The sequence below is a fragment of the Opisthocomus hoazin genome, chromosome Z (genome assembly GCF_030867145.1).
Source record: "Opisthocomus hoazin isolate bOpiHoa1 chromosome Z, bOpiHoa1.hap1, whole genome shotgun sequence".
NCBI lineage: Eukaryota > Metazoa > Chordata > Aves > Opisthocomiformes > Opisthocomidae > Opisthocomus > Opisthocomus hoazin.
The window spans coordinates 4,358,495-4,383,368 of NC_134454.1; the positions used below are offsets into that span (position 1 = coordinate 4,358,495).

The 24,874-nt window shown below is 45.0% G+C and overlaps 1 protein-coding gene across 1 annotated transcript; it reads left to right on the forward strand.

The window, feature by feature from the left end:
- Positions 1-75: 75 nt before the first annotated feature.
- On the forward strand, positions 76-24,379 carry FAM81B (family with sequence similarity 81 member B). Its single transcript, XM_075411344.1, has 8 exons — positions 76-140; positions 1,069-1,312; positions 5,081-5,199; positions 10,159-10,288; positions 13,818-13,924; positions 17,968-18,103; positions 20,422-20,617; positions 24,273-24,379. The coding sequence occupies exons 1-8, from the start codon at positions 76-78 to the stop codon at positions 24,377-24,379; spliced, it is 1,104 nt and encodes a 367-aa protein (XP_075267459.1).
- Positions 24,380-24,874: the final 495 nt, after the last annotated feature.

Below are 24,874 nucleotides of genomic sequence, written 5' to 3' on the forward strand. Positions count from 1 at the left end.
TATTACATCAGAAGTTTTATTTATAGCAAGCTAAAAGCAGAGATCAAGAGAAAATGCGTATGACTTGTTTCCCAAATGACTAACAGGGTGTTTCTCTTCATCATTAAGCTACAGGGTTTAGCCAAACTGCCTGATGAAGGGTACTTCATACAGCATTGAGAGCGTAAAAAATATGCCATTCAGGTTAAACTAAGGCATAAAATACACTTCATTTTCTGGATAACATGCAAGCCCAAATTTCTGCAGTAATTAAATTTCTCTCTGGCTTTTTACGAAAAAGTAGACGGTGACTCTAGTTTCCCTCAAACCCCAGATTGTGCCTGTCTAAATTGAGCTTCATTCTGTACCTACCAGTTTCAGACCCTTGCAACATCCTTCCTCTCTTCTGTATTTACACGCAGTTTCACTGAGCGTGTTTGAGTCCCTGGCTCCTTCCCCTGGGTTTCAGCAGGCGGATGGGGAGAGGTAGCTGTAAGAAAACCATCAGGATTTCAGACTTCTTTCCAGTGGGTACATGTAAATAATACAAAGGAAAACCAAACACAAGCGTTGCTGTACTTGGCATGAGCTCTCCTTCTGCCTGCTCTCAGCCAGGGCATGTTCCTGGGGATGCTCTGCACAAGCATCACTGTGTCTACCAGGGTGTCTCCAAAGGTGGTCACTGGGTGTGTTTGGTTTTGCCTTTATTTAAAATGAAATAAGAAGAGGCTAAAATCAGGACTGCAATAATGACAGATTATAGAAGTACCTTGAAGTCTCTGAAAAATAAGTCCAGGTCCTTCAGCTGCATGGGTTTTACCTAATAGCTGCAAAAATGCTATTTGCATTTCCAAGGCCATTAACGGGACAAATGCCCAAATTTTATCCCTATGTGGAGAGGTTGTTATGACCAGTGCTACTGCAGGGATGTGTAACCAATGCAGGGGAGCATCAAAGCCCTGGTACAACAGACAATCTGCACAGCCAGGGCTGAGACTGGTCCCACTGTGGACAGGAGACTGCCAGTACTCACATCCCTTGGCTTGCTTGCTGCGGCTGGCATGACACTGGAGTTTTTGATGTTCACAGGAGAGACCCTTCCCCTCCTCCTCACCCTGGAGACAGGGCTCGCCTGCTGGAAGAGCGGTTGTCCAACCAGGAGAAGACCACGGGTTTCCTCCTCCATCAGGCCTTCCGAATCAAAGATGACATCATCTCCTACCTCCAGGGAAGCAAAGGTTATCAACACGGGGAGACTGCTGCCCGGCAGCTGCTGGAAAACCACATCCAGACCATTACAAGCATCGTTAAAAAGCTCAGTCAGGACATAGAGGTAATACATGATGAGGAGCATGTCCCTGCTTTAGTGGTGCAGCTCTAGCCCGTGGTCCATTCAGTGCCAACACTGGCTTCAGGAGAAGAAAATTACTCAACTTGGCTGCTATGTTTTGGTTAAATTCTGATTTTTCTTGTACAGCAGCACTTGCAGTTACTTGTGAAAGAAGAAGGGAGGGGTTAGGGAAAGTAAAGTAAAAATAAGGAAATTAAAAAGAAATAAAAAGCACATTAATGAGTTTTGTGGAGTTTTAATTCAAATTTTCAGATTCTATTTGCTTTCAGTTTGGCTGAAGTGCAGGACATTGAGTTCAACAGAAATAAGGAGCAAGTCTTATTTTCATCGAATGTATATCATCAAGACTCCAGTTTGGGTTTGCTTCTTACTTTTCCTGATGCAGGTGTTCTACTAATTTACATAACTTCTGCATGGCAACATAGCCAAATATTGCTGAAACTCTTCACAAAGCTCACTGCAGACCGGAATGGAGGGTCAGGTTCACATTTTAAGCTGACTGATGATTCTGTGCTGGAACTGCATGGGATGCCCTTTTCCTGGCTAAAGGCCTTTGATTATCAGCTGTTCTGTGTCAAATTTAATGTGAAATTTACCAGCACTGTTTGGCTTTCCTTTTTGGACAAAGGTGTAAAGCACAAAATATCACAAAACAGACTTCTCAAGGGATTTGTTTTGTCCTTTGAAGTGTTAAATGTCTTACAAATGCCACTGAAATCACAATACATTATGTTTCTCATGTATTTGGTGAAATATTTGGTCTTGATCTTATGAAGTATTCAATCATGGCTCACCTGAAATTAATCTAAATTAAAACTAGGTTCTGTGTTCATTTCATACTGATTTTGTCTTCAAGATTTTGATACTATGGCGATAAGAAATGCTATAAAACCAGTTGCTTATTTTAGATCATCCAGTCCCTCTATCCCTATCCAGATAAAGTATGTACAGGAGTGCTTTGACGGAAAAACGCCGAAGATGCTGTCAGCACCTCAATCTAGTCTTGTGCCTTGGTTGTAAATTACTGTTCTTTAGGTCCAAATCTCAGGTGAGTGTTTGCTTTGTGTGTTTTGATGGTAAGGATTTGATGAGGGTAGAGCACCGGCAGCAGAGAAAACAGCGCAGTTAGACCGGTCAACCAAGGCCACTACAGAATTAGCAGAGGTTTGAAGAATTGCTCCTGGCACACAGCGAATTAGAGTGGTTGTGCAATATCAACTTCTTGAGCATTTAAAATTAAAAAAAAGCATCCTCCAGCAGATGTGACTCACTCGTACTCCAGATCTTCCCCAAAGCAGGAAGCCTTCAAACAAGGCTGCTTTGGGGAAGATGCTGACATGCCATTGCCACCATTAATGAAATTGAGCCTGAGTAAACACCCACACCTGCCCAGAGCCAGAAAAATGCCCCAGCTGCTGCTGCATCAGGCAGATCAAAGCAATTAGTACCAGATGGAAAATGACCAGAGCCTTGGCGAGGACATCCTCCATGATCCCACAAGAGGACTGCAAATTTCAGGAGAAAAGCATTGATGCTAAAAACCCAGGGGCCAAGGGTAGAAGTGCCTGGTATCACCCCTCGTAACAACCATAACATAACCATGTCTCAGCTGAGGGTTGCAAACAGACATAAGGGGTGAGCATTGATCGCAAGCACGATGTTGCACACGTTGCTCTCTCTTGCTCAGCGGTGGTGAGCTCTCAGATGGGAGCACTGCCAGGACCCTGGAGAATGAGCTGGAGAATGAGAATATAGATTTGCCTCGATAAACAGGGGGCTGCTACTTCCCATCCTAACGAAAGCGCACAGAATCGTTAAGGATGGAAAAGACCTCTAAGATCATCAAGTCCAACCATCCACCCAACATCACCACACCTGCGAAACCATGTCCCCAGGTGCCACATCCACATGGTTTTTGAACCCCTCCAGGGATGGGGACTCCACCACTGCCCTGGGCAGCCTGGTCCAAGACCTGACCACTCTTCCAGTAAAGACATTTTTCTTGATATCCAATCTAAACCTTCCCCGACGCAGCTTCAGACCATTGCCTCTCATCCTATCGCTGGTTACCTGAGGGAAGAGACCAACCACGACCTCACTGCAACCTCCTTTCAGGTAGTTGTAGAGAGCGATGAGGTCCCCCCTCAGCCTCCTCTTCTCCAGACTGAACAGCCCCAGCTCCCTTAGTCGCTTCTTGTAAGACTTGTTCTCCAGACCTCTCACGAGCCTCGTTACTCTTCTTTGGACACGCATGTCATGCCACTTATGCAAGCGAGAGAGCAGTGGTCCTGTTCTGTGCCTCTGTCTTCGCAGATCTGTGACATCAGACTTGCATTGCCAAATGCACTGACAAAAATACACTTGAGTTGTGTAGTACGTTCAGCCCTTTGAGGACATTATTTTCTAATGCAGAACAAAAAAAGGAATGCCTGGTGTACTCAGCATTTCAGTTATCCACACTCTGTGTGCAGGGAGGCCAGGATGATCCAGGAATTGCCCTGCTGAAACCCAGCCGGACTGTCCATCTCCCGCAGCCCCGGCAGTGGGACCAGCCTGTGTGACCAGCGGGACAAGCAAACCCATCTGCAACAGCTTTGCTAAACTTTAAGCATTTGCAGTTGCAATTTTCCTTGCTATTTGTCCTTTTCCTTTTTTTTTTTTTTAATCAACTCAGTGGGGAACATTTAAAATAAAAAGCCAATGAAAGCCACTCTATTTCTGCACAAATAGGATTTTGCATAAAAAAAGGGTAAAAGCTGTGCTTTGACCGGGTGAATTGCTGTGTAGTGCTGAACTGCACAGAAATATCAGCCCCAGGCCTCTCCTTTCAACCTGAGAAGCAAAGCCAGGAGATTTTAGAAATTGTTCCCTGCCTCCACTCCCTATCTGTGAAAGGTCACAGTAGCTGCACAAGGGCTTCCTAAAATTAATGCTCGTGACGCATTCGGATGCCATCAGGATGAGCCACTTCAGAAGAGCCTGCAGGGCAGTTACTCCTTCCATCTTTGGATCAGACTTTTAATACTGTGCAATAAATCAGATATCAGGCCACATACTGAACAATAAGGGTAAAACAAGACATTAAAAAGCTGCCTATCCTGACGTGCATCCTTGTGCAGGGCTGGGTGGGTATATCTGTAACACAACAGCGTGGCCATGCCATCACGGGAGCCGAAACCTGCCCTACGCAGGAGTACATGTGCTAAGGACATCTTTTTACTCATGCAAAGTGTGATGCATTAGCTTGGACATTAGCATTCGTGCATTTGCTGCGTGGGCAGACTGGGCCTGGGGCAGAGAACCTGCGTCCATCTCTGCTCTGCCTTGTGCACCCTGCAAAGCCTTGCTGCGATGCCCTCCGGCTGCTGCAAAACTCTCGGCTTAGCTATTGCCTCCCTCCTAGGAACGCCTGGCATCCTCTGACTTTAACAAAAAAAAAGTGTGTTATTTATTAAGGGCTGCACTGTACTGCACTGTTTGAGGGGCAGAATAAAATTAACTGCGCAATTTTTGCATTTCCTACTTTTTGCATGCTAGGCTTTTCAACACAAAGCACATTTTTAAAGGAAAAGGTGGACCTATTGTTTATACAGGTATAGGTTTCCAAAAGAAAAATATACTGTTACTTCCTCTGAGAAAGAAAAACAAGCTTTTAGACCTGCTACCATAAATGGTGCTTTGAACCTTATTTTGAAATGAAAAAAAACAAAGCAGAAAACCAAAACCACATTAATGGTCTTTAATTTACAGGTTTTGGACAGGCAGATAAGAACAAGGGATGGTGCCGCAGTAGAAACTAATTTTGCTGTTCAAAGTCTGGACCATAAATACATCCAGGGTCTTGGAGACCTGCGTGGAAGAGTGGCAAGGTAAGGAATGCAGCACGGCCCACATTTCCATCTCTGCTAGTCAGTTTGTGCAGAGCAGATTCAGAGTGGGCATAAATGTACTTTGCGCTCATTTTATATCTCCATTTCTGTGCCAGAACTGTGCTTTCATGCTTTCCACGTTAGAAAAATTATCAAGCCAGGGAAAAGTAGCTATCTTTTCCTGTCTCATTCTTCATTTCATGCTTATCATTTTGGGGAATTTTTTCTGCTCCAGTCTGGCTAGGCTTCAGCTGAAGTGGTAATTTCCTCCTAATTAAACTCTCCGGTTGTTTCAATAAAATCTTCGCGTCCTCTCTTGGAAAGTAGGCCTTTCTAGGCTTGACTTTTTCCTTTGGTGAGATTATAAATTTTCATTGGTACAAGTAATTGCACATAGGTAACATAAGTGGACTTGCATGGGGCTCTTTGCAACACAGAATATTGTGTTTAAAACAAAGTGAAACTCTGCTATGTAACACCAAGAAAGCATGTGGATTAAGAACTGTCTGAACTGATATATCAGGAAAAGTAATCATTAAGGAAGAAATCTCCCTGAACTGGCAGAAGCCAGTCACATGCTTTTTATATAAAACACTGCTATTGACGTTTGTGGATAATACAAAAATTGGCCAAGTGAGGACAAGGTGGTAATCGAGAATAACCAAGAATATTGGCAATGTAGGCTGATCGAGAAATAAATATACTTTATAAACCAAATGAGAGACTGTTTCATGACTGAGCACTCCCTGAAAAGTCTGGGGAGTACGGCAGGTAGATAACTGACCTTGAGCTCTTACAGTGATGCAGCATCAGAAATGCCAGGAGTATGGTCTTGGACAAGAGAAGCAGAGGACCAGTAAATAAGGAGGTTATTTTAGCTCTGTGTATGGCAGAGAGGTTGATACCAGAATACTGTAGCTAGCCCAGAGTCCCCTTTCTGAAATTAAAAACTTGGTATGGTGTAAAGAAGAGCCAGGAATGTAATGGTGGGATGAGGAAAATTTCTGGCTGAGACAAGTATACATCTATGTATAGTTTATAGAAAAAAATAAATCCAGAGCTGTCTTCATTTACATGTATAACTACAGAAGAGGAAGGAAAAAAATTCATAGGGTACCGAAGGACTCCAGACTACTGCAGAGAGACCAAAGAATCCAAAACAAGAAGCTGAAGCCAACACATTCAGAGCAGGCAGGAAAAAGACGGGGGGGGGGTTTAACCTTGTGGCTGATCAGCACTGGAACAAAGTAGGAGGTGATCCTGCAAGAGCCTCCTGATGTTTTCAAACGTGGGTTGGCCGAGTCCCTAGATGGCATGCTTTGGTGGAGACGTAACATTCAAGGGGTGAAGTGTCTCACTCCTCTTTCCCCAGTGTTTTCCTAGGTGTGATGCTTCCCTTCCTCAGCTGCACCAGAGCTTGCTCCCATCTCCCGTGCTTGAGCATTTGCCTACAGCAGAAGAAAGCAAAAGCACTTGGGGAAAACAGGGTAGTGTGGGAAAAAATGACCAGTTAGCGTCCACAAAAAATAAAAAAAACACCAAACAAACAAACAGCCAGAAGAAACAAGAGATCAGACACTCATGGAGGTCCACAACAACACATTTTCTGAGGTCTCTCTTCCTTCCTGGCTCATTTATCTGGTGCGCTTGTTGGCCTTTTTGCACATAAAAAAGTTATCATGAGGGGACTAAAATCATCATCTTATGATGCTGGAAATTAAGTCCTTAGACCGTATTTGTTTTCAAAGAGAGAAAAAGAAAAATGACAGGTTTTCTAGCATCATCCAAACCTAATGGTATTACAGAGCCAGAGCTGGCATTTTAGCGGCATTTCAACAGCAATAATATAATGCAGTTTTATGCGAATGATTGCCATTAAGCCAAAGCATAGTACAGTTTTATGTGATTCGTGAATCATCAGCCCTTTCCTGTTTTTCTTGCTGCTGAAGTTCCCCTCTGGAAATGCCAAGGCTTAGCTGTGTACCTGCCCCCAGCGTCATGGCTGAGGAGTCAGCCAGAACCGGCAGACAGGGGACTACCATTACAGCGATGATTAACATTTTGCATTTTCACTTTTCTTTGAACTTGAGTTTCAGGATTTTAAATGTCTGTGTATATTAAAGAGAGCCCAGAGTGGCTGGAGACAAATGCACGTGTTCACATACTTTACATTTATTGAATTAATAGAAATCTTCCAAATGCAAACTTGTGATGACAGTTTTCCCCTTGATTTGTAGCCTAACTTTAATCCAAGACTATCTGGGATGAAATGAACCTTAAATGGAGTCACTGCTCTTTCTCACAGCAGATGATTCATCCCCCTGTATTCTGCCATGTGTAAAGGATTAATGTGGATTAGCTCTCGTAACTCAAATCGTGTCTATGCTTTTACTCTGTCTTTCCCTGCAAAATGGGCAGAGACTTCTCGCCAGCTACTGGGGTGGCTGTCCATTAATTCTTGGACCTTCTGACTACATTTCTACACCACGTAAACATTTATGTGTCAAATAGCAATGATCTTTAAAAAAACCAGCCTTTGGCACCTCATCTACAGAGGCATTCCCATATATATTCCCTACATATTTTATTTGTGTTCTAACTCCTAATAAGAATTCCTTTGGGCACGGGAATATGTATTACAGTAATAAGAATTAAGTAATCAACTGCAAAATAAGCCACACTTCTGATAAATATTAATTCATTCTCTTCAGCCTCATTGACAAAAGAATAAATGAATGTGTGAAAGAATAAACAATGCACTTTACACAGATGATTACATTATACTGATTTTTCTTTTGAGAATTTTGGTTGCTTTGTACTGCTGTAAAACCATGATCTCACCGTAAGCTGCTGAACGTCTCCTATGTGAAATATCAAATTAGAGCAAGATTTAAGCGAGTCCCGAGTATCCCTCTTTTCATTCCAGACTCAGTCTGCCAAACAGCAATAACGCGTTTAGCTGCTTTGCACTGTGCGTAGGGAAAGTGAGATCTGAGCGGGAACAGAGGTTGAAGGCACACCAGCCGTGCTGAGGGTCTTTGCAAAGCTCGCCACGTCTGCAGGTCCCCAGGCTCAGCTCTCGCCCGTCAGGCTACACAAGGACGCAGATGTAGTCGCATCAACCCCGTGCTGCAAGACTAGTTCTGGGGCTTTCTGGGTCCTATCATCAAATCCTCTAAGTATTCTCTGTATAGAATATGCAGGTTTCTTTCTCTTGTGACGGACATTATGTCTTCTTACTGCTACAGATCCGTTAATCCTCTCCTTCCTCACACTGTGCCCTCTTGCAAAGACTTCTCTTTGCTGCCTTGGGGTGGGATTTTCCTAAGGGCTCCGTGAGCCCCGATCCCCCGGTCCCTGCTGCAGGAGCTGGCCGGCGTGCTGGCGCAGTCAGCCCCCCACCTCGTGCCCCAGCTGCGGCCTCGCTGCCTTTGCTGCACCTCAACGTTTCCACCAGCCCTGATACCTCTCCTCGGTCCCTGTAGGGAGCTGCCGTCCCCCGGGACCCCGGTCCCCCCGCAGCCTCCCCTTGACAGCTCCTGGCGTCTTTTCCAGCTTCGCAGCCAAAGAAGCTGTGACGGCAGCCAGCTCAGGAGCAGTCCCCTCCTGCTCCAGATCCATGTTCGCCTTCACCACTATTTTGTAGTTGTTTTCAAAATCAGTGGTTTATTCTGATCAAGGTTCTGGCCTTTGTACAAAGCCTCTATTATCTGCAGTTCCTTTTTTTCTGTTTCCTTGATCTGCGTGCTCTGTGGGTGTATCACAATATCTGAGCATCATCAGGAGATGACAAAAAGCTGGTCTATTCAAACTGTCAAAATTACTCTTCAGATCCTTTATCTGTCAACAGCACCAGCTTCATTCAGTGGTGGTGCTTTGAAGGATAATTTCTCTGGCATTTTAAAACTTAGCTGTTTTCCTCACTCAACTTCTATTCTGTTATTTATATTAAATTGTGCACTACTTTGTGGTCTTAAAGAATTTTTTTCCACACTTTTGTTTGAAGTACCACCGACACTGGGGCAGGCAGTTACTGCTGGGGGAACAGCGTGAAGGAGGGGTGGAGAAGGGGAGGTCTGTATCTCTTCCCTCGTGTGAAGTATATCGATAATGCTATATGTATATTTACATGTACACTGAAGAGTATCTTCTTGTTTATGTTAAAATCATAAATATTTACACATATATGTATGTATATAGATATATACTATACATACACGATGTGTGTGTATTAACATATAGATACATATGAAAGACAGGGGCTGAAAGAGTCATTCATTCTACCTGGAAAGGATAGCAGGTTGGATGCTATTCAATCCCTGGGCTACTCAATTAATGCCGCCACTCTCACATCACTCATTTGTCCATTCTAAATGTGTTGAGATATTTTGATGAATGGAACTGAAGGAGTTTAAATAGCAAACGATTAATGCTCCTTATGAAATATCAGGTTTTTTTGCTCTAAAAACAATCTTCCCCAACCTCTGCCTGCAGGCTGGGGCGACTGTGGCAGCTGCACGCAGGCACGCAAAAGCTGGGGACCCTCAGGGTGCAGATTAGCCTCTCGATTTGCACTTCAGATTTAGTTTAATTTATTGATATTGGACAGCAGAAAATCGAGGGGACTCAGTCCAGTGGCTGAGCTGCGGGAGGCAGCCCGAAGAGGTTTGTGGCACGAGAAGCCCACGAGCATCGCTGCCACCGCCGAGGGCATCGCTTCCAGCTGCCTCCCGCTTCCTCTCCGTCACTTCCAGCAGTGTTTTAGTGGGCAGTAACGTCTGGAAGCGGCCTGGGGATCAGGGTTGCTGCAGCTGGGTGTCTCTGCCTATTTGGGCACTCAGCAGGGTGGTCCCAGGGGGCTGGATTCAATCTGGCGGCAGCGCATGGAGACCAGCATCAGCCTTCAGCCACCCGCCAGCATCCCCCGCAGAGGCTCTCCTCTCTCTGCTTGGGCTGCAGATGCGAGGCAAGCATCGCGAAGCTGGCGGGAGACATCAGTGTCATCAGGAGTGAGGCCCATAAGACCGAGAAAGAGATTTACGGCCTTCGCTCTGCCCTCAAAAATTGTGTTAGCGATTTTGAGAAGAAGGTGAGTAGAGAAGCCTACGTGAAATACCTGGTGAGTGGTGACTATGCATATATATATATATGTGTATACAGACTCATTTCCTAAATGCTGACCAATTTTAAAGACTGATACAATATTTATACAATATGTCAGGATTTTTAATTTAAAAAAAAGTTTTCCATGATACCTTGGAATGGTAGCGGCATTTATAATAGATATAAAGTAGTAACAGATAATACAAATATTCCAGGATTTGGGGATCCTCAGATCATAAATGAACCTTTACAGTACCCCAATTTCATTTATAACACCCATGAACTTGTAAGACCATGAGTGCTTTAACTGCATCTGGAAATTTGAGTTGCGCACATTTTTGAGCTAAAAGAGGCCATCTAAATCCAGTGATTTTTCTTAATTCTTAAGGTGGTGCAGAGAAGCAGATATTGGCATATATCCAACTCCATATTCGTTCTGGTAGTACTTCAAATGCTTTTGAAACTATAAAACTGAAAAAGTTTTGGAAAATGCTGTTTTCTGTGAGTGTTTCTTTTCTCCGTGGAGTGGGTAAGCCAACAGCAGATAGCAGCTGTTACTGCCTGCTGTTCCTTACAGCTGCCCTTTCCTTGCGAGAGGTCCACTACGCTCAGTAGCAGTTCTGGAGCCTCTAGCAGGATCAGGAGCATCAACAGTAATATTTCAGAAGAATTCATCTGTACTGGAAAATCAAGATTTCTAAACATGCAGCATGGTGGCTCTCTGCTCCTGCCCCAAACTAGACATTGCTTGTGCCTGCCAGGATTGAGCAGGTATGGGACATTCAATTTCTCATGCTCTCTTGTATCTCACTACCATGTTTTGACTGAAACTCTGTGGCACAAGGCACAGTGCCAGTCATTGCGCACCTTGCCTAGCCAAGGTCCTCTTCCCCGAGGAAAAATTACCCATGACAGAACTTCAATGAAGATATCTTGCCTGGAATTCTGTTAAAAGACACTGTTTGGACACCTGTCTCCTTGAATACCCATGAAAAATGCTCTTCTTCACCCGGAAATGGGGAATGGAGCAGATGCGCGTGTCAGAGGCACATGAAAGACTACACAAAATCGTGCAAAAATATGTCAGGGTAGACATGAAACAGGATGCAGAAGAAACTTCCTTAGCTGAAAAGGGGAAAAAATTATTCTCACATGATCGTAGGACAGAAGAAAGGAAAGGAATCCTGGAAAGGAGTCAGGTATTGATGTAAAGGAAGAAGGCACCAAGTCAATGCGATGAGCCTTCAGTGGCACCTTTTGACAATGACGTGCCATGGCTAACAAACAGGTGGTGGCATCTCTTCTCACAGGATTTTTTGTGATTGTTTAGTGTAAAATCCCTGAAGAAAACCGCTGGGATTTCACATCCCCTTTAACTTATTAATTAAACAGGAGTAGGCAGGCTGGATCCCTCATCCCTTGCATCAGACTGCCCTTCAAGACCAAGTGACTACTTGCAGCAGCAGGCAATGTATCCCAGGTTGTACACAGAAAAATACTGGAGGGTGAGGTCGTGTGAGAAACGGGTTTCTGGTGGCTTCCAGTCTCCCTAGTCACTCTACACTCCATCTTGAAGAGACACATAGACATTCAGTTTCTCTTGTAATAGTGGATGCAGTTGCTGGAGCATCCACGGTGTTTCCAAATTGCTGCACTGAGGGGTCTCCAATCCTGCAGGACATGGGGTGCTTGGCTTCACAGAATTTACAGAATCACAGAATGGTAGGGATTGAAAAGGACCCCTGGGGATCACCCAGTCCAACCCCCTGCCGAAGCAGGGTCACCCAGAGCAGCCTGCTCAGGACCGCGTCCAGATGGGATTTGAATACCTCCAGAGAAGGAGACTCCCCAGCCCCTCTGGGCAGCCTGTGCCAGGGCTCCGCCACCCTCAGAGTGAAGAAGTTCTTCCTCGTGTTCAGCTGGAGCTTCCTCTGCTTCAGTTTGTGCCCATTGCCCCTTGTCCTGTCGCTGGGCACCACTGAAAAGAGCTTGGCCCCATCCTCCTGACACCCACCCTTAAGACATTATAGGGGGATGACAGGCTGACCATGAGCCAGCAGTGTGCCCTGGTTGCCAAGAAAGCCAATGGTCTCCTGGGGTGCATCAAGAGGAGTGTGGCCAGCAGGTCGAGAGAGGTTCTCCTCCCCCTCTACTCTGCCCTTGTGAGGCCCCATCTGCAGTACTGTGTCCAGTTCTGGGCTCCCCACTTCAAGAAAGCTGAGGAGCTACTGGAGAGAGTCCAGTGGAGGGCTACGAGGATGATGAGGGGACTGGAGCATCTCTCCTGTGAGGAAAGGCTGAGGGAGCTGGGCTTGTTCAGCCTGGAGAAGAGAAGGCTGAGAGGGGATCTTATAAATGCATCTAAATATCACCTTGTCTATCTTGTTCTCTGCATCCTCAGCCTGTGGGTCAGGCTGGGGAAGCAGTCTCTTCCCCTCACCCTAACAATGAATGATCCTATGAAAGGAGGCATCTCCAACCAAAGAGCTGTGGGAGAGCACCAGGAATCCAGGACATCCCACAGTCAGAGAGCATGGTGCTGCGCAGAGCCAGAGACTCCCACTCGAGTCTGGACACAGCAGCAGGAGGGACATGCTTTGAACGGGGTCCCCCAGGTTCTTGGAGCTGCAACCACTGAAGAGTTCGATATCACGGGTGAACCTCTCCTTCCTTCACACTTCTTGGGATCCCATTAGGTGTTAGACAGCCAACATTTTGAATCATAGAATCACAGAACCATAGAATCATTAAGGTTGGAAAAGACTTTGAAGATCAAGTCCAACCATCAACCCGACACCCCCATGCCTGCTAAACCATGTCCCCAAGTGCCACATCCACACGGTTTTTGAACTCCTTCAGGGATGGGGACTCCACCACCTCCCTGGGCAGCCTGGTCCAATGCCTGACCACTCCTTCAGTAAAGAAATTTTTCCCAACATCCGATCTGAACACAACTTGAGGCCATTGCCTCTTGTCCGATCACTGGTTACTTGGGAGCAGAGACCAACCCCCCCCCTCACTACACCCTCCTGCCAGGGAGCTGTAGAGAGTGATGAGGTCTCCCCTCAGCCTCCTCTTCTCCAGACTGAAGAGCCCCAGCTCCCTCAGCCACTCCTCGTAAGACTTGTGCTCCAGACCCTTCACCAGCTTTGTTGCCCTTTTGAAATATTTATGTGGTTTCAGGGATTTTCCCCTCAGTTCCTGCCACCGCTGGGGACATCTGTCTGGTGCCCAGTGCCTTGGTCAAATCAAAAGAGTGCTGGTTTTCCATGCATGTAATAGCGAAGTCTGCATCCATGAAGATTTTGACTTCAACAGGTCTTACAGCCTTGGTGACTCTGAGCTCAAGTCTTCAGTCTTTACTGAATGAGATTATGTGTGCAGGAAGTTCGGGTTTGTGTAGCTGTACCTTGATGTTAGCTGTTTTTTTTCCATGCTTGCAATCATAACGCATATTTAAATGTAAGTGCTCGCAGTCTGGCTCATAAAGGCATTCTCTGTTGAATCCTCATTAGGTAATGCAGCTATTAGGCAAGATAGAGACTTCCAACTCTGATCAAAGCTCGAATTTAAAGACAGTCCAGGGAGATCAACATCACGAATTGCAACTTCTGGATCTCAAGTAGGTGATGGATGGTTTCTCATTATGATAATTCACCCCGAATGCTTTGGTGTGATGAACAGGTTGCCATGAAACCGCAAAACAAACGCGTTAATTAACATACATTCAAAACACTATGAGAAGGTTAATGAAGATCTGTGTCATAAAATAATGAAAATACATAATGGAAGTATATTGTCTTGCAAGCAAATTGTTTAAATGAGGTGCTAAATGCCACCCTGTACCAAGAGAGGTACGAAACCAATTAACTTCCCATGCTCAAAAGAACTGGGGCTAATTTGTGACTTGCCTCATGTGCGGAACAAGACGTTTTCTTTCTGCACTTGCAGGTCTGAAGGAAGGTGGGCACATGGCAAAAGGAGCCTCATGCGCCCGCAGAATTGTGATTTATTTGTTTCTTGCTTGTGCAGTATATTTTTCCTGTTCTAGCTGCAAAAGCACTTTCAGGTTGCTGTTTTAATCATAATGAGTTCTCAAGAAGGGAGCTCCAGGGAAGGATGCCATGAACAAAAGTGTTTGGCATCCATAGTCAGAGCAACACAAAACAGCCCAGAATTTAATAGCAGAGCCAGCACAAATAATTTAAAATCTAATTATAATAATCCTGCAATAATGACATTTCAAAGGCAATAGTTCCCCTCCTTAAAATGATGAAGCATTTGAATAAAGATTTCTTTTAATTAAGATTTTATCTGAATTGTATTCAGAGGTAAAAATAGGCTAGGACTTTAAACAGAATTAAGTTCTCTTCGAGGGAACAGAAAAGGGAATAGGCATGAATGGGGAGATCACAGCTAAAGTGGGCAATGAATTAAAATTGGGATAAGGGAAGGAGGAACAGGGAGACAGACAGCAGTGAATGGTGGAGATCAAGACGATGTGAAAGGGACAAGAAATGAAACCAAAATAAGAGGAGAGGAAAAATGGAACAATGCCAGAAAACAAAGAAACTGGAAAACTGAAGTAAATGCTGAGTTTCTCAAAAGTTAATGAGACCTTACTGAAATTGTAATCAGAAATAGGAAGAAAAGAGGTGGTATTCAAGACGCTGAGATGTGTTGGCATTGTGTATTTAACATAAAATCAAAAATATTTATTAAATGACGATATTTTATTCCAGTTAATATAAAATTTAATTAAAATAGCATGCCCTTTGAGAAATGTCTATCTCCTTTTATATTGCTCCTTTAAAAGTCTACCAGATTTATGTATTCTTTTTGTAGAGCTGAAATAAAATTTAACTTCTGAAATAGACTGGAGCTTCCCTGTAAAACTTGGCATGTTTAGCAGCTCTAAAGTCCAGAGTTACCTCTTCAGTGGTCTGGGACCCAGTTGTTTTTGACTGCAGTCTGGCAGTTGTGTTGTAAAAGTACAAGCTGATGCTGTTACTGAAAACAAGATGAATTTTAAACGTATTTCAGGATTTCAAGCGAGTTGTGACTTGCTCAGAAATTCAGCCCTGCACAGTTAGGGGAGCAGATACTTTACTTTCGAGGTCAGTTGGGTTGAAATAGATGCATTCAACTGCACAGAGACAATTCAACAGCCAATAGATCTATTTTCACATGTGAAAATGTACTGCAGCACTGCTGGAGTTTGCTCTTACTAAATATCCACAAGTATCTCCTCATCGATATTTCAGGGCTTTTCTGGACCAAAGACCGTGGCAAATCATCTGCCTCTGGAGCCTCACATCTGCTAGATGTATTTTTGTAAGCTCCATGTAGGAGGGATGCTAATCAAAGAAATTTCAAAACAAAATAAAACATTGTACTGTTTTGTTATTAACAAGAAATCGTTAATGTTATAATATAAATTATTAACATTAATAATTGTATTCTTAATCATTAACTTGTCACTGTCAAGCATGTCCCTCCAGAGACTGGCCCCAGCCACAGGCATCCTCCTCGGCAGAGCCGCATGCCGGCTGTGGTTCTCGGGGTCTGCATCCCAAAGAGACAGCTGTGATCGTTTGGTCTGAACCGCACAAACCACAAACCTCACTGGTAAATCCGTAACTGCTAGTGTGGTTCACAAAAATAATTTTCACTATCTGTTAAATAACTTTATAAATTGTTGCTTTGATTACTTCTACAGTTTTTCACATTCTCCCCAAGGGAGACTTTGCTTGATTGCCAGATCTTTTGTAAGCTGCCTACGGTCTCACATAATTCATTTTTAGGTTTGAATATTTCCTTCTTCCCCCTTTTTCCAACTTTGGAGAAATCAGAGCAAAGCCAGATGCCAGCTGCCGACTACACAAAGTTTGGTTTTGAACCTTTGAACAAACCTGACCACCAGTTCTGTCATTTACGGTTAATTCACCTTCACCCACTAAATGATATTCCCCAAAGTTGTTCAGTAATCTTAACACAAACAATGGCGTGAGACCTTTCGTTTATGCCTGAGGGATTAAAATCTCCTGATTATGTATCTACATATATATGTATATATACACATACATATATATATGAAAATAACCAACTGAAAGTTCTGTCTGAGGAGATACCAGTCCTGTAGTTGCTGTGGCGGTGGAACAGAGCTGTAACTCTTGCAGTGACCACCAGCCCACGCACGGATGCCCAGGTACGAACACCCTGTGATCACCAACAATGACCTTAGGGCCAGCAGCGGCGGCTTCGGCAGAGCGCTGTCTCCATCCCTACCTGACCTTTCCAGATCAGGGTTTGGGTGGTGACTCCTGTTATTCCAGTCAGATGGTTCACTGTTTGTTCTGAGGAAACCTCGTTATTACGAGGTTTATTCCCGTGCTCAGGTTGGACAGTGGTCTATACCATCAGCACAGTATCACAATATCAGTTTAGTTTCTCATGAACAAAGATTAGTGCTCCAGGATGCAAACGCTGTGCACATGTTCATATGTGTTTGTTAGGAGTATAAAGGATAAACTCAATACTTCAGGTTGTGATTCTTGAAAATCAAGTCTCAGAACTGCTAAAGTGACAGCGACAAACTGACCTGACAGACTGCTTGAAAAGGCAGTCTACAGCAAACTGCAGTAGCCTGTCACTTAGAGAGATTTTGCCGTCATTGATTTTTTTTACCACATTTACAGTGACTGCTGATGGTAATTATCAACTCATTAGACTGATATAAAGCTGTTACCAATCACAGCATAAAAAACCACTTTCATTCAAATACCATTTTGAAAAGTGATATTAAATATTAGAAGTGCCGTGAGCATGATGTTTAGCTATAAAATCCTGCTTCTTGCTTGTTGGTTTGCACCCTACCTGAGGCTCAAAGAAATTTCAAGCAATCATTGTTTGCCTGCAAGCATGTGCTCAAAATTAATACAATGACATTAAAATTTTTCATGACACACCTACAATTGTGTCATATGCATAAGCACGAAAATTGATATCTATGACTGCGGCTTGGACCTCAGTTCATGTCTCCTCATGCTTCGTAAGTTACATGTGTTACAGCATAAGAAGAGCAAAATCTCAACCATGCAGGTCCCTTTAAGTTGACGTCTTGTAGATCTGATCCGAGCAGCGTTTGTTCACCGCTCTGGCCTGCGGTTCCCCGTCTCCTCCGGGTGCTGCCTGCTCTGTTCCTTTGGGCTTTCGTATTTCTATCCAGCTTCCGCCTCAAAGGCAACTGTGCATTCTCTTTTTGTTTGCGATCTTTTAGTCATAAACTTTTTTTATCCTTATGAACTTCGTTTTCAGACCACAGGTGATTTTGCTGCTCTCTCTGATGGCCAGCAGCGCAGTTGATGTTCAATAGGATAGCGTAGTTTCCTCATCCACTTCTAATAGAGTTATTTCAAAAGGGAAATAAACATTTTTCAGCCCTCAGATATTTTCCTAAATTAGATCACACTACAGAAATTACATTTTGGCATGTAGGCACAACCTTCAAGGTAAGGTTTAATAAAATAATTGAGCTTAGGGCTTGTTAGGAAGCTATTGAGGAGGTTTGGAGTAATTTAAACAATTCACTCAAGTGACTCAAGACTCCTCCACAACACTGACTAAGCCTTAGTCTTGTTACTAAAAAAATAATCATAATTTTAGGTTGACAAGTGTTCTAAGTGACTTCAGGGATCAGATGCAGACTCATCGGAAGTGGACAGAAGCGCAGTTGACACGGACTGAAGAAGATCAAGCCCAACACAGACATCAGCTCCTGAACTCGGTGAAGGAGAGACTGGTAAGACTTCCCAGGATGGCAGCCCGTGGCACTGGGGTGGCCTCCAGTCCTCCCAGGAGTGGGACCGATACGCACCACTCGTGTCATCCTTCACCCCAACAGGTACCAAATGATGCACACAAAAACCGAGACCTAACACAAAACCAGGTGCCTCAGGACACAGCCAGCAGAACGATGAGTTACAAAAATCACATAGTCGTGTTTTGGAAGGGGTATCTGCAAGTCACAAGGTTCAGCCTCTCGCTCAAACAGGGCAAACAACAAAGTCAGGGCTTGGGTTTCACCCCAGTGATCTTTAAGTATCTCCAAGGATGGAGAACCCAGAGTGCTCTGGCCATCCCAGGAAATAAAGTCTTCCCTGATTACGGCACCACGTCACATCCTGTAACCCTGATGTACCCAAAAACGGTGTTTTCCTGCCCCAAAGCGAGCGTCGATGCCACCATGGGACACCACCCAGTTCCATTCATCGACAAGCTCAGGAAAAGAAGGGATCGTCTGTGTGAATTCTGCCCGGTTTTAAACCCGGACGGTCGCTCACCGTCCTGTGGTCGGTACATGAGAACGCGCCGCGTGTGGTTCCACAGCAGCAGTTAGCGCTTGGCACAGGACCAACAACTTCTAATTCATTCCTTCACAGCTTCAAAGGCTTCTCCTCCTTTGCTGTGAGCAGTTCACTCCACTTTGGAGTTCAAGAGCGATTGACACACCGTCCCCATGTTTTAGCACCAGGATGAAGGATGCTGATCAAAGACCAGATTGGAGGCTGCTTGCAACTACAACAGCCCTGAACTTTAATCTCTATTTATTCTGCCTGATGAGGGTCTCTTGTACTCAACACAACCAACACTTTGTGCAGCCAGGAAGATAACAAAAATGTTTCTGACGCATCAGCTGCTCTCTCAAAGCTGCTGTTTGCATTCTCTTCCGTCGCTGATAGTTTTTGATTATTTTGTAGAAGACACACCAGTATATGTCGTTACTCTCCCCTAAGGGAGAACGCTGTGCCAAACAGTGCAGCATTAACAGGAGTCAAAGCTTTCAAAGCTGCTTTTAAATAGGTTGAATAAGGGGTTCATTTGCTTTTCTGTGTATGTGTACATGGACTCAGAGGTGTGCACAGGGCTTGGAGCAGCTGGTGGTCCTCCAAATGCCATCTTGATGGAAGCACAGCTCAATCCCCAGGAGCTGAAGTTCCCTCGGTGGGAAAGCTGGAGAAAAGCAGTTGGAAACGAGCCTCAGCTTGCGCCAGGAACTTGCCCATCCCTGCTCAGCAGTGGCCCTGTTCATGTCCTTCTGCCACACCATGAGGATACGCCATCCCTCAACGGACCAAGGAGGGCCAGAGGATCTGGCAGGCCATGTGCTGGTGACGGAGCCGTTTTGGGAGTTCAGTTATTCCTGGAGCTGACTCACTCTGACAGCCACCTGCACCACACGGCAGTGTTTGTAAACCCTGAGCGTGTTCCACCAACGCACTGAGGTGTTTCGGTTCAGACAGTTCTACCAGGACTGCAAACACCTTCCCCGGGAGGCAGAGCCACTGCCTTGGGCCCATGGGACTCCCTTGGTCTGCATGGGCCAAAGAAGGTCAGAGGATTTTTATCACATTGAGCAAATTTGGAGTTGACTGGAGGAGTTGGTGCAACTTTAAGATCAAGGAAGGGGTGGGCAGCTGTGCAGCTCAGGTTTGAGCTTAGAACCATAGAATCATCGGATCATTAAGGTTGGAAAAGACCTCTAAGATCATCAGGTCCAACTGTCAACTCATCACCACCATGCCTACTAAACGATGTCCTGAAGTGCCACATCTACATGTTTTTTGAACACCTCCAAGGATCGTGCTGAGCTCTGAACAGGGAGAGGGCTGCTTGCCATCCCTTGGTGAGACACCTCTTACAGGGCTCAGCCTCCCGATTCATGCCAGCAGCTGAGCTGGGTTCACACCACAACGTTGCACCCCTTGGGATGGGAAGCTTGGCCTTGAGATGGACACATAAAAGCAACCTGAAAGGGGTTGTTTGAGTTCCCACTCTGTTGTTGAAAAGTGTGACAGCAAATAACTGGATTTAAAATTAATAAATAAATATAGTAATAATTTAAAAAGCACCTTTGTCCTGGCCCAGCCCCTCTTTCACAGTTTATTTAGCTGGTTGGGGAAGAGAGGGTTGACATGTCCTCCGAGGTACCAGACCTCACCTGCATTTATTCACTGCTGCCACACATGGGATTAGGAAGCAAGACTGAACACATGGTTGGCAGGAGGCAGGTTAATGTGGGAATATTTAAAATGTTTTACCTGTGTTATGTATTTAAAGGAAAGGGCAGAAAAAAGAGTAGAAGAAAAGCTCCTACTTCTGTCACTAGAGGTAGAACGAATGGATAAGCCACAGAAATATGAAAAGCGGTTGAACCAGATGAAAAGTGATGAAAAAAACCTGCATGCAAGAATTACCAGGTTTGAAAGACAGATGTGGAAGGAGCTTGAGGAAATCCAACATGAATACAGATCAGGTAAGGATGGTGGATGGTCTTTCATTCAATTTATTTTTAAAATAAGCTTCTACAGTAACTTGCTACTCCAGAAAATACTTTTCAGTAAAGACAGAAAGACATTAAGGTTACTATTTCTCTCTCCCAAACCCCATTTACAGAGCTGCATGGGTTAGCCCACTTGTCTTTGCAAAGAGCCAGCATGACATTTGCACAAAGGTTGCTTCCTCTTCCTAAGAGTCTCTAGGTAAGACTGCTTAAAAGCCAATTTCACAACCTGTTTCCCAAATCTTTTAGAGTACCTATTTCTTCTGCTAGAAAGGTCACTAACCTTCATCAGGAGGCACAAGTCATTCGCTTGTGCACAGATCCTGCTGCTGAGGTCGTGTTTGATGGTTTTATGCAATTTTCCTCCTTTACTCCCCACTCTCAACCAACAGTAGCTGCAGAAAGAGGCACCTGGATGAGTTACAGCTACCCGACACAGACCATACATTAGGGGAATGACTCAGGAAGCAGTCAGAGAACATTGCTGAATTGCTGCAGCTGCTTCTTACAGGGCCAGTCACATTAACGTAACTCCCAGACCGTGCACTGTTTTACCAGTCTGAGATGATTCTGGCTGTTGGACTTTCAGCAGCAGTTAGAAAGGATTTTGCCTGGCACTAAGCGCGTGGCCTTCACAAGGAAGATTTTGCCCACTGTAATCCACCCTGTGTCACTCAAACATAATCCATTGCAACACCCTCTGCCTGCAGTTGATGATAGCAGGAACACAGTGGACACGTCAGGTTATCCAAAAAAGTCACTAAGCCCTCACTCCAAGGGAACAGATGGCTGAAAATCATAACACCAGGCGTCACATCTTACGTGTCCTCACTTGAAACCCAAGCGTCTGGTTCTCATCTTCAAAGCTGTCTGGGATGGAGGACTGCAGCTCTCTGCTGCAATTCCTTCATTGCCTGAAAGCCACCTACAAGCCCTGATGCAAGGCTGTGGCAAACCAAGCTTTAAATTAACTCAGGTCTTTGTGCAGCTGGACACGAGAAGGCTTGGCTGTCTCCAAGACCACCTGAGTGAGCACAAGACAGCATCTCAAAGAAAGACGTGGCTAAGGAATTTCAGAATAAAATATTCAGTGGAGAAAAAGAAGGTTATCAGGAGTACTCAGCATGGATTCATCAAGGGGAAATCACGCCTGACCAATCTCATAGTTTTCTACGATGACATGACTGGCTGGGTAGATGAAGGGAGAGCCGTGGATGTTGTCTACCTAGACTTCAGCAAGGCTTTCGACACAGTCTCCCATGATATCCTCCTAGGGAAGCTCAGGAAGTATGGGCTGGATGAGTGGTCAGTGAAGTGGATAGAGAACTGGCTGAATGGCAGAACTCAGAGGGCTGTCATCAGCGGCGCTGAGTCTAGTTGGAGGCTGGTAACTAGTGGTGTCCCCCAGGGGTCAGTACTGGGCCCAGTCTTGTTTAACTTCTTCATCAACGACCTGGATGAAGAGTTAGAATGTACCCTCAGCAAGTTTGCTGATGACACCAAACTGGGAGGTGTGGTAGATACACCAGAAGGCTGTGCTGCCATTCAGCGTGACCTGGACAGGCTGGAAAGTTGGGTAGAGAGGAACCTGATGAGGTTCAACAAAGGCAAATGCAGGGTCCTGCACCTGGGGAGGAACAACCCTATGCACCAGTACAGGCTTGGGGTGGACCTGCTGGAGAGCAGCTCTGTGGAGAGGGACCTGGGTGTCCTGGTAGACGACAGGTTGACCATGAGCCAGCAGTGTGCCCTGGCTGCCAAGAAGGCCAATGGGATCGTGGGGTGCATTAGGAGGAGTGTGGGCAGCAGGTCGAGGGAGGTTCTCCTTCCCCTCTACTCTGCCCTGGTGAGGCCTCATCTGGAGTACTGTGTCCAGTTCTGGGCTCCCCAGTTCAAGAAAGATGAGGAGCTACTGCAGAGAGTCCAGCGGAGGGCTACAAGGATGGTGAGGGGAGTGGAGCATCTCTCCTACGAGGAAAGGCTGAGGGAGCTGGGCTTGTTCAGCCTGAAGAAGAGAAGGCTGAGAGGGGACCTTAGAAATGCCTCTAAATATCTGAAGGGTGGCTGTCAGGAGGATGGGGCCAAGCTCTTTTCAGTGGTGTCCAGTGACAGGACAAGGGGCAATGGGCACAAACTGAAGCACAGGAAGTTCCATCTGAATATGAGGAAGAACTTCTTCCCTCTGAGGGTGATGGAGCACTGGAACAGGCTGCCCAGGGAGGTTGTGGAGTCTCCTTCTTTGGAGATATTCAAGACCCGCCTGGACGCAGTCCTCTACAACCTACTGTAGGTGACCCTGCTTCGGCAGGAGGGTTGGACTAGATGACCCACAGAGGGCCCTTCCAACCCCTACCATTCTGTGATTCTGTGACATTCTGGTGCGGAAAGGAGGGAGTTCTTAACTTCAAATTTCTGCCTGCAGAGATCTGTCCATGACAAACTTTGGCCATGCTTGTGTTCAAACTCACGCCCAACGGTTGCTCTTGCCCACTGCAGTCCTCTGGTAGGGGCTGGCCCCGCAAAAGGAGGAAGAGAGGCCCCTGAAGAGGTATGGAGCAGCACGAAGGGCGCAGAGGCAGCCTCTGGGCTGCTGGTCCTTCAGCACAGATTGGCATCTTGGAAACCAGAGGATTGTCTGGAAATTACAAAATTCTAAGCACTAGGCAGCAATCTGCTTGAACACTGTCCAAGTGTAGCAGTGACAAAATTAACCCATGGTAAACAACCATTCCAAAAAGAAAAGCATGCCACGAGCTGCAATATTACAATAAGCACTGTCAGAAAAAAAAAAGGGAGGAAGAGAATTAATTGTAATCCAGTGTTGGGGTGCTTGCTTGCTAACAAGTTAACACAATGGACAAATGTAAAGAACTACTACGTTGTAATTGAAAGTTATTGCAATCTGGAAACAGCTAGGTAACAGCAGCTTACAGTTCTACCTGTCCAGTCTTCATGGACAATATTTGACTGTACAGTGGTCCAGAAAATGTGCATCAGGTGCTCTGTAGCTCTGCGTTGGGAAAAAAGTGTGTCTGCAGACTCCCACCTTTCTTTTCATACACCTATCTACAGACGCACGAACACTCAGCTGGTGAAGCGGAGCTCCCGTTCTCCCAGCAGCACACAGCAAAACACTGCCCATCTCAGACAGAGCATAACTCTTCCCTACAGCTGCTACAGCTCCGGGAGACCCATGGCACCAACCTCGCTGTTGGGTAGGCAGACTGCAGAGCAGCAGCATCGGTACCCAGCGGGAATACAGAGTCTTTGATTAAAAATAAGGACTGTGGTCTTAAAACAAACAAACCAAACATAAATCCCCAACACTCAATGGAAGAAAAATACACTTTAAAGCTATCCATATGCTTGGTTTTAAAGACAGACAGTATTTTCTTTCCTCCACAATCATGCTTGGTATTGTCCAATGTATTGGAAGATATGATTCCTACAGCAAGGAGCTTGCAAACCAAGCTGCTAATGCATGCATATGGTATTCAATAAATTGATTAAATACATGGATTTCATGTGCTCTGTGTTAAACATGGGTCAGAAACCTCTGCAAAGAGAAAGAAGAACCTTTTAATGTATTGAAAACAACCATTATTAATTGTTCCTATTCTTCTACCAGGATTTCAGTCCATTCACGAGTCTCTGGAGCTGCTCAGACAAATACAGAACACAAGGCTGAAACTGGAAAAAAAGAAAATTCAGAAAGACATGAAAAAGATGCAATGAAAGTGACCTCCCAGAAGACTGAACACCAAGAGCAAGCCTTGCCCGGTCTCACAGGTGCTTCTCTGCAGTGAGAAGCAGCACTGAGTTAAACCAAGCAGCCTTCAGACACCCGATCTTGTTTTCCCCTCTCCCTGTAGGATGTTATTGCTAGTTATGATATTGTGCAGACACAAAAATAACAACTCTGTAACACCAACAGCCCTTTTCACTCCAATTTTACACCAGAATACTTCACCGTAGAAGAAAAGTTAGGAGAACTGACTTAAAATTTTACAAGCAGATTTCATACATTCACAGTATTTAAAGGACTTTAAGAAAACAAGTACTCGGTTGTTAAGCGTGGTTAGCCCAGTCCTGCCGTAGGCTACAATGGTTTTGTGTTGGTGTAACTATTGAAATCAGGTCTAGTACATTCCTCCAGCTGCACACAAGGTGCATGTAGTAACAACATTATGAAAAATGGTATCAGAATATCTACTGATGAGTGATCTGGAT

Coding starts and splice junctions, on each gene's coding strand:
- FAM81B (XM_075411344.1), top strand. CDS start 76: ATGACTAACAGGGTGTTTCTCTTCATCATTAAGCTACAGGGTTTAGCC. Junction 13,925..17,967: donor TTGCAACTTCTGGATCTCAA/GTAGGTGATGGA, acceptor TCATAATTTTAG/GTTGACAAGTGTTCTAAGTG. Junction 18,104..20,421: donor ACTCGGTGAAGGAGAGACTG/GTAAGACTTCCC, acceptor ATGTATTTAAAG/GAAAGGGCAGAAAAAAGAGT.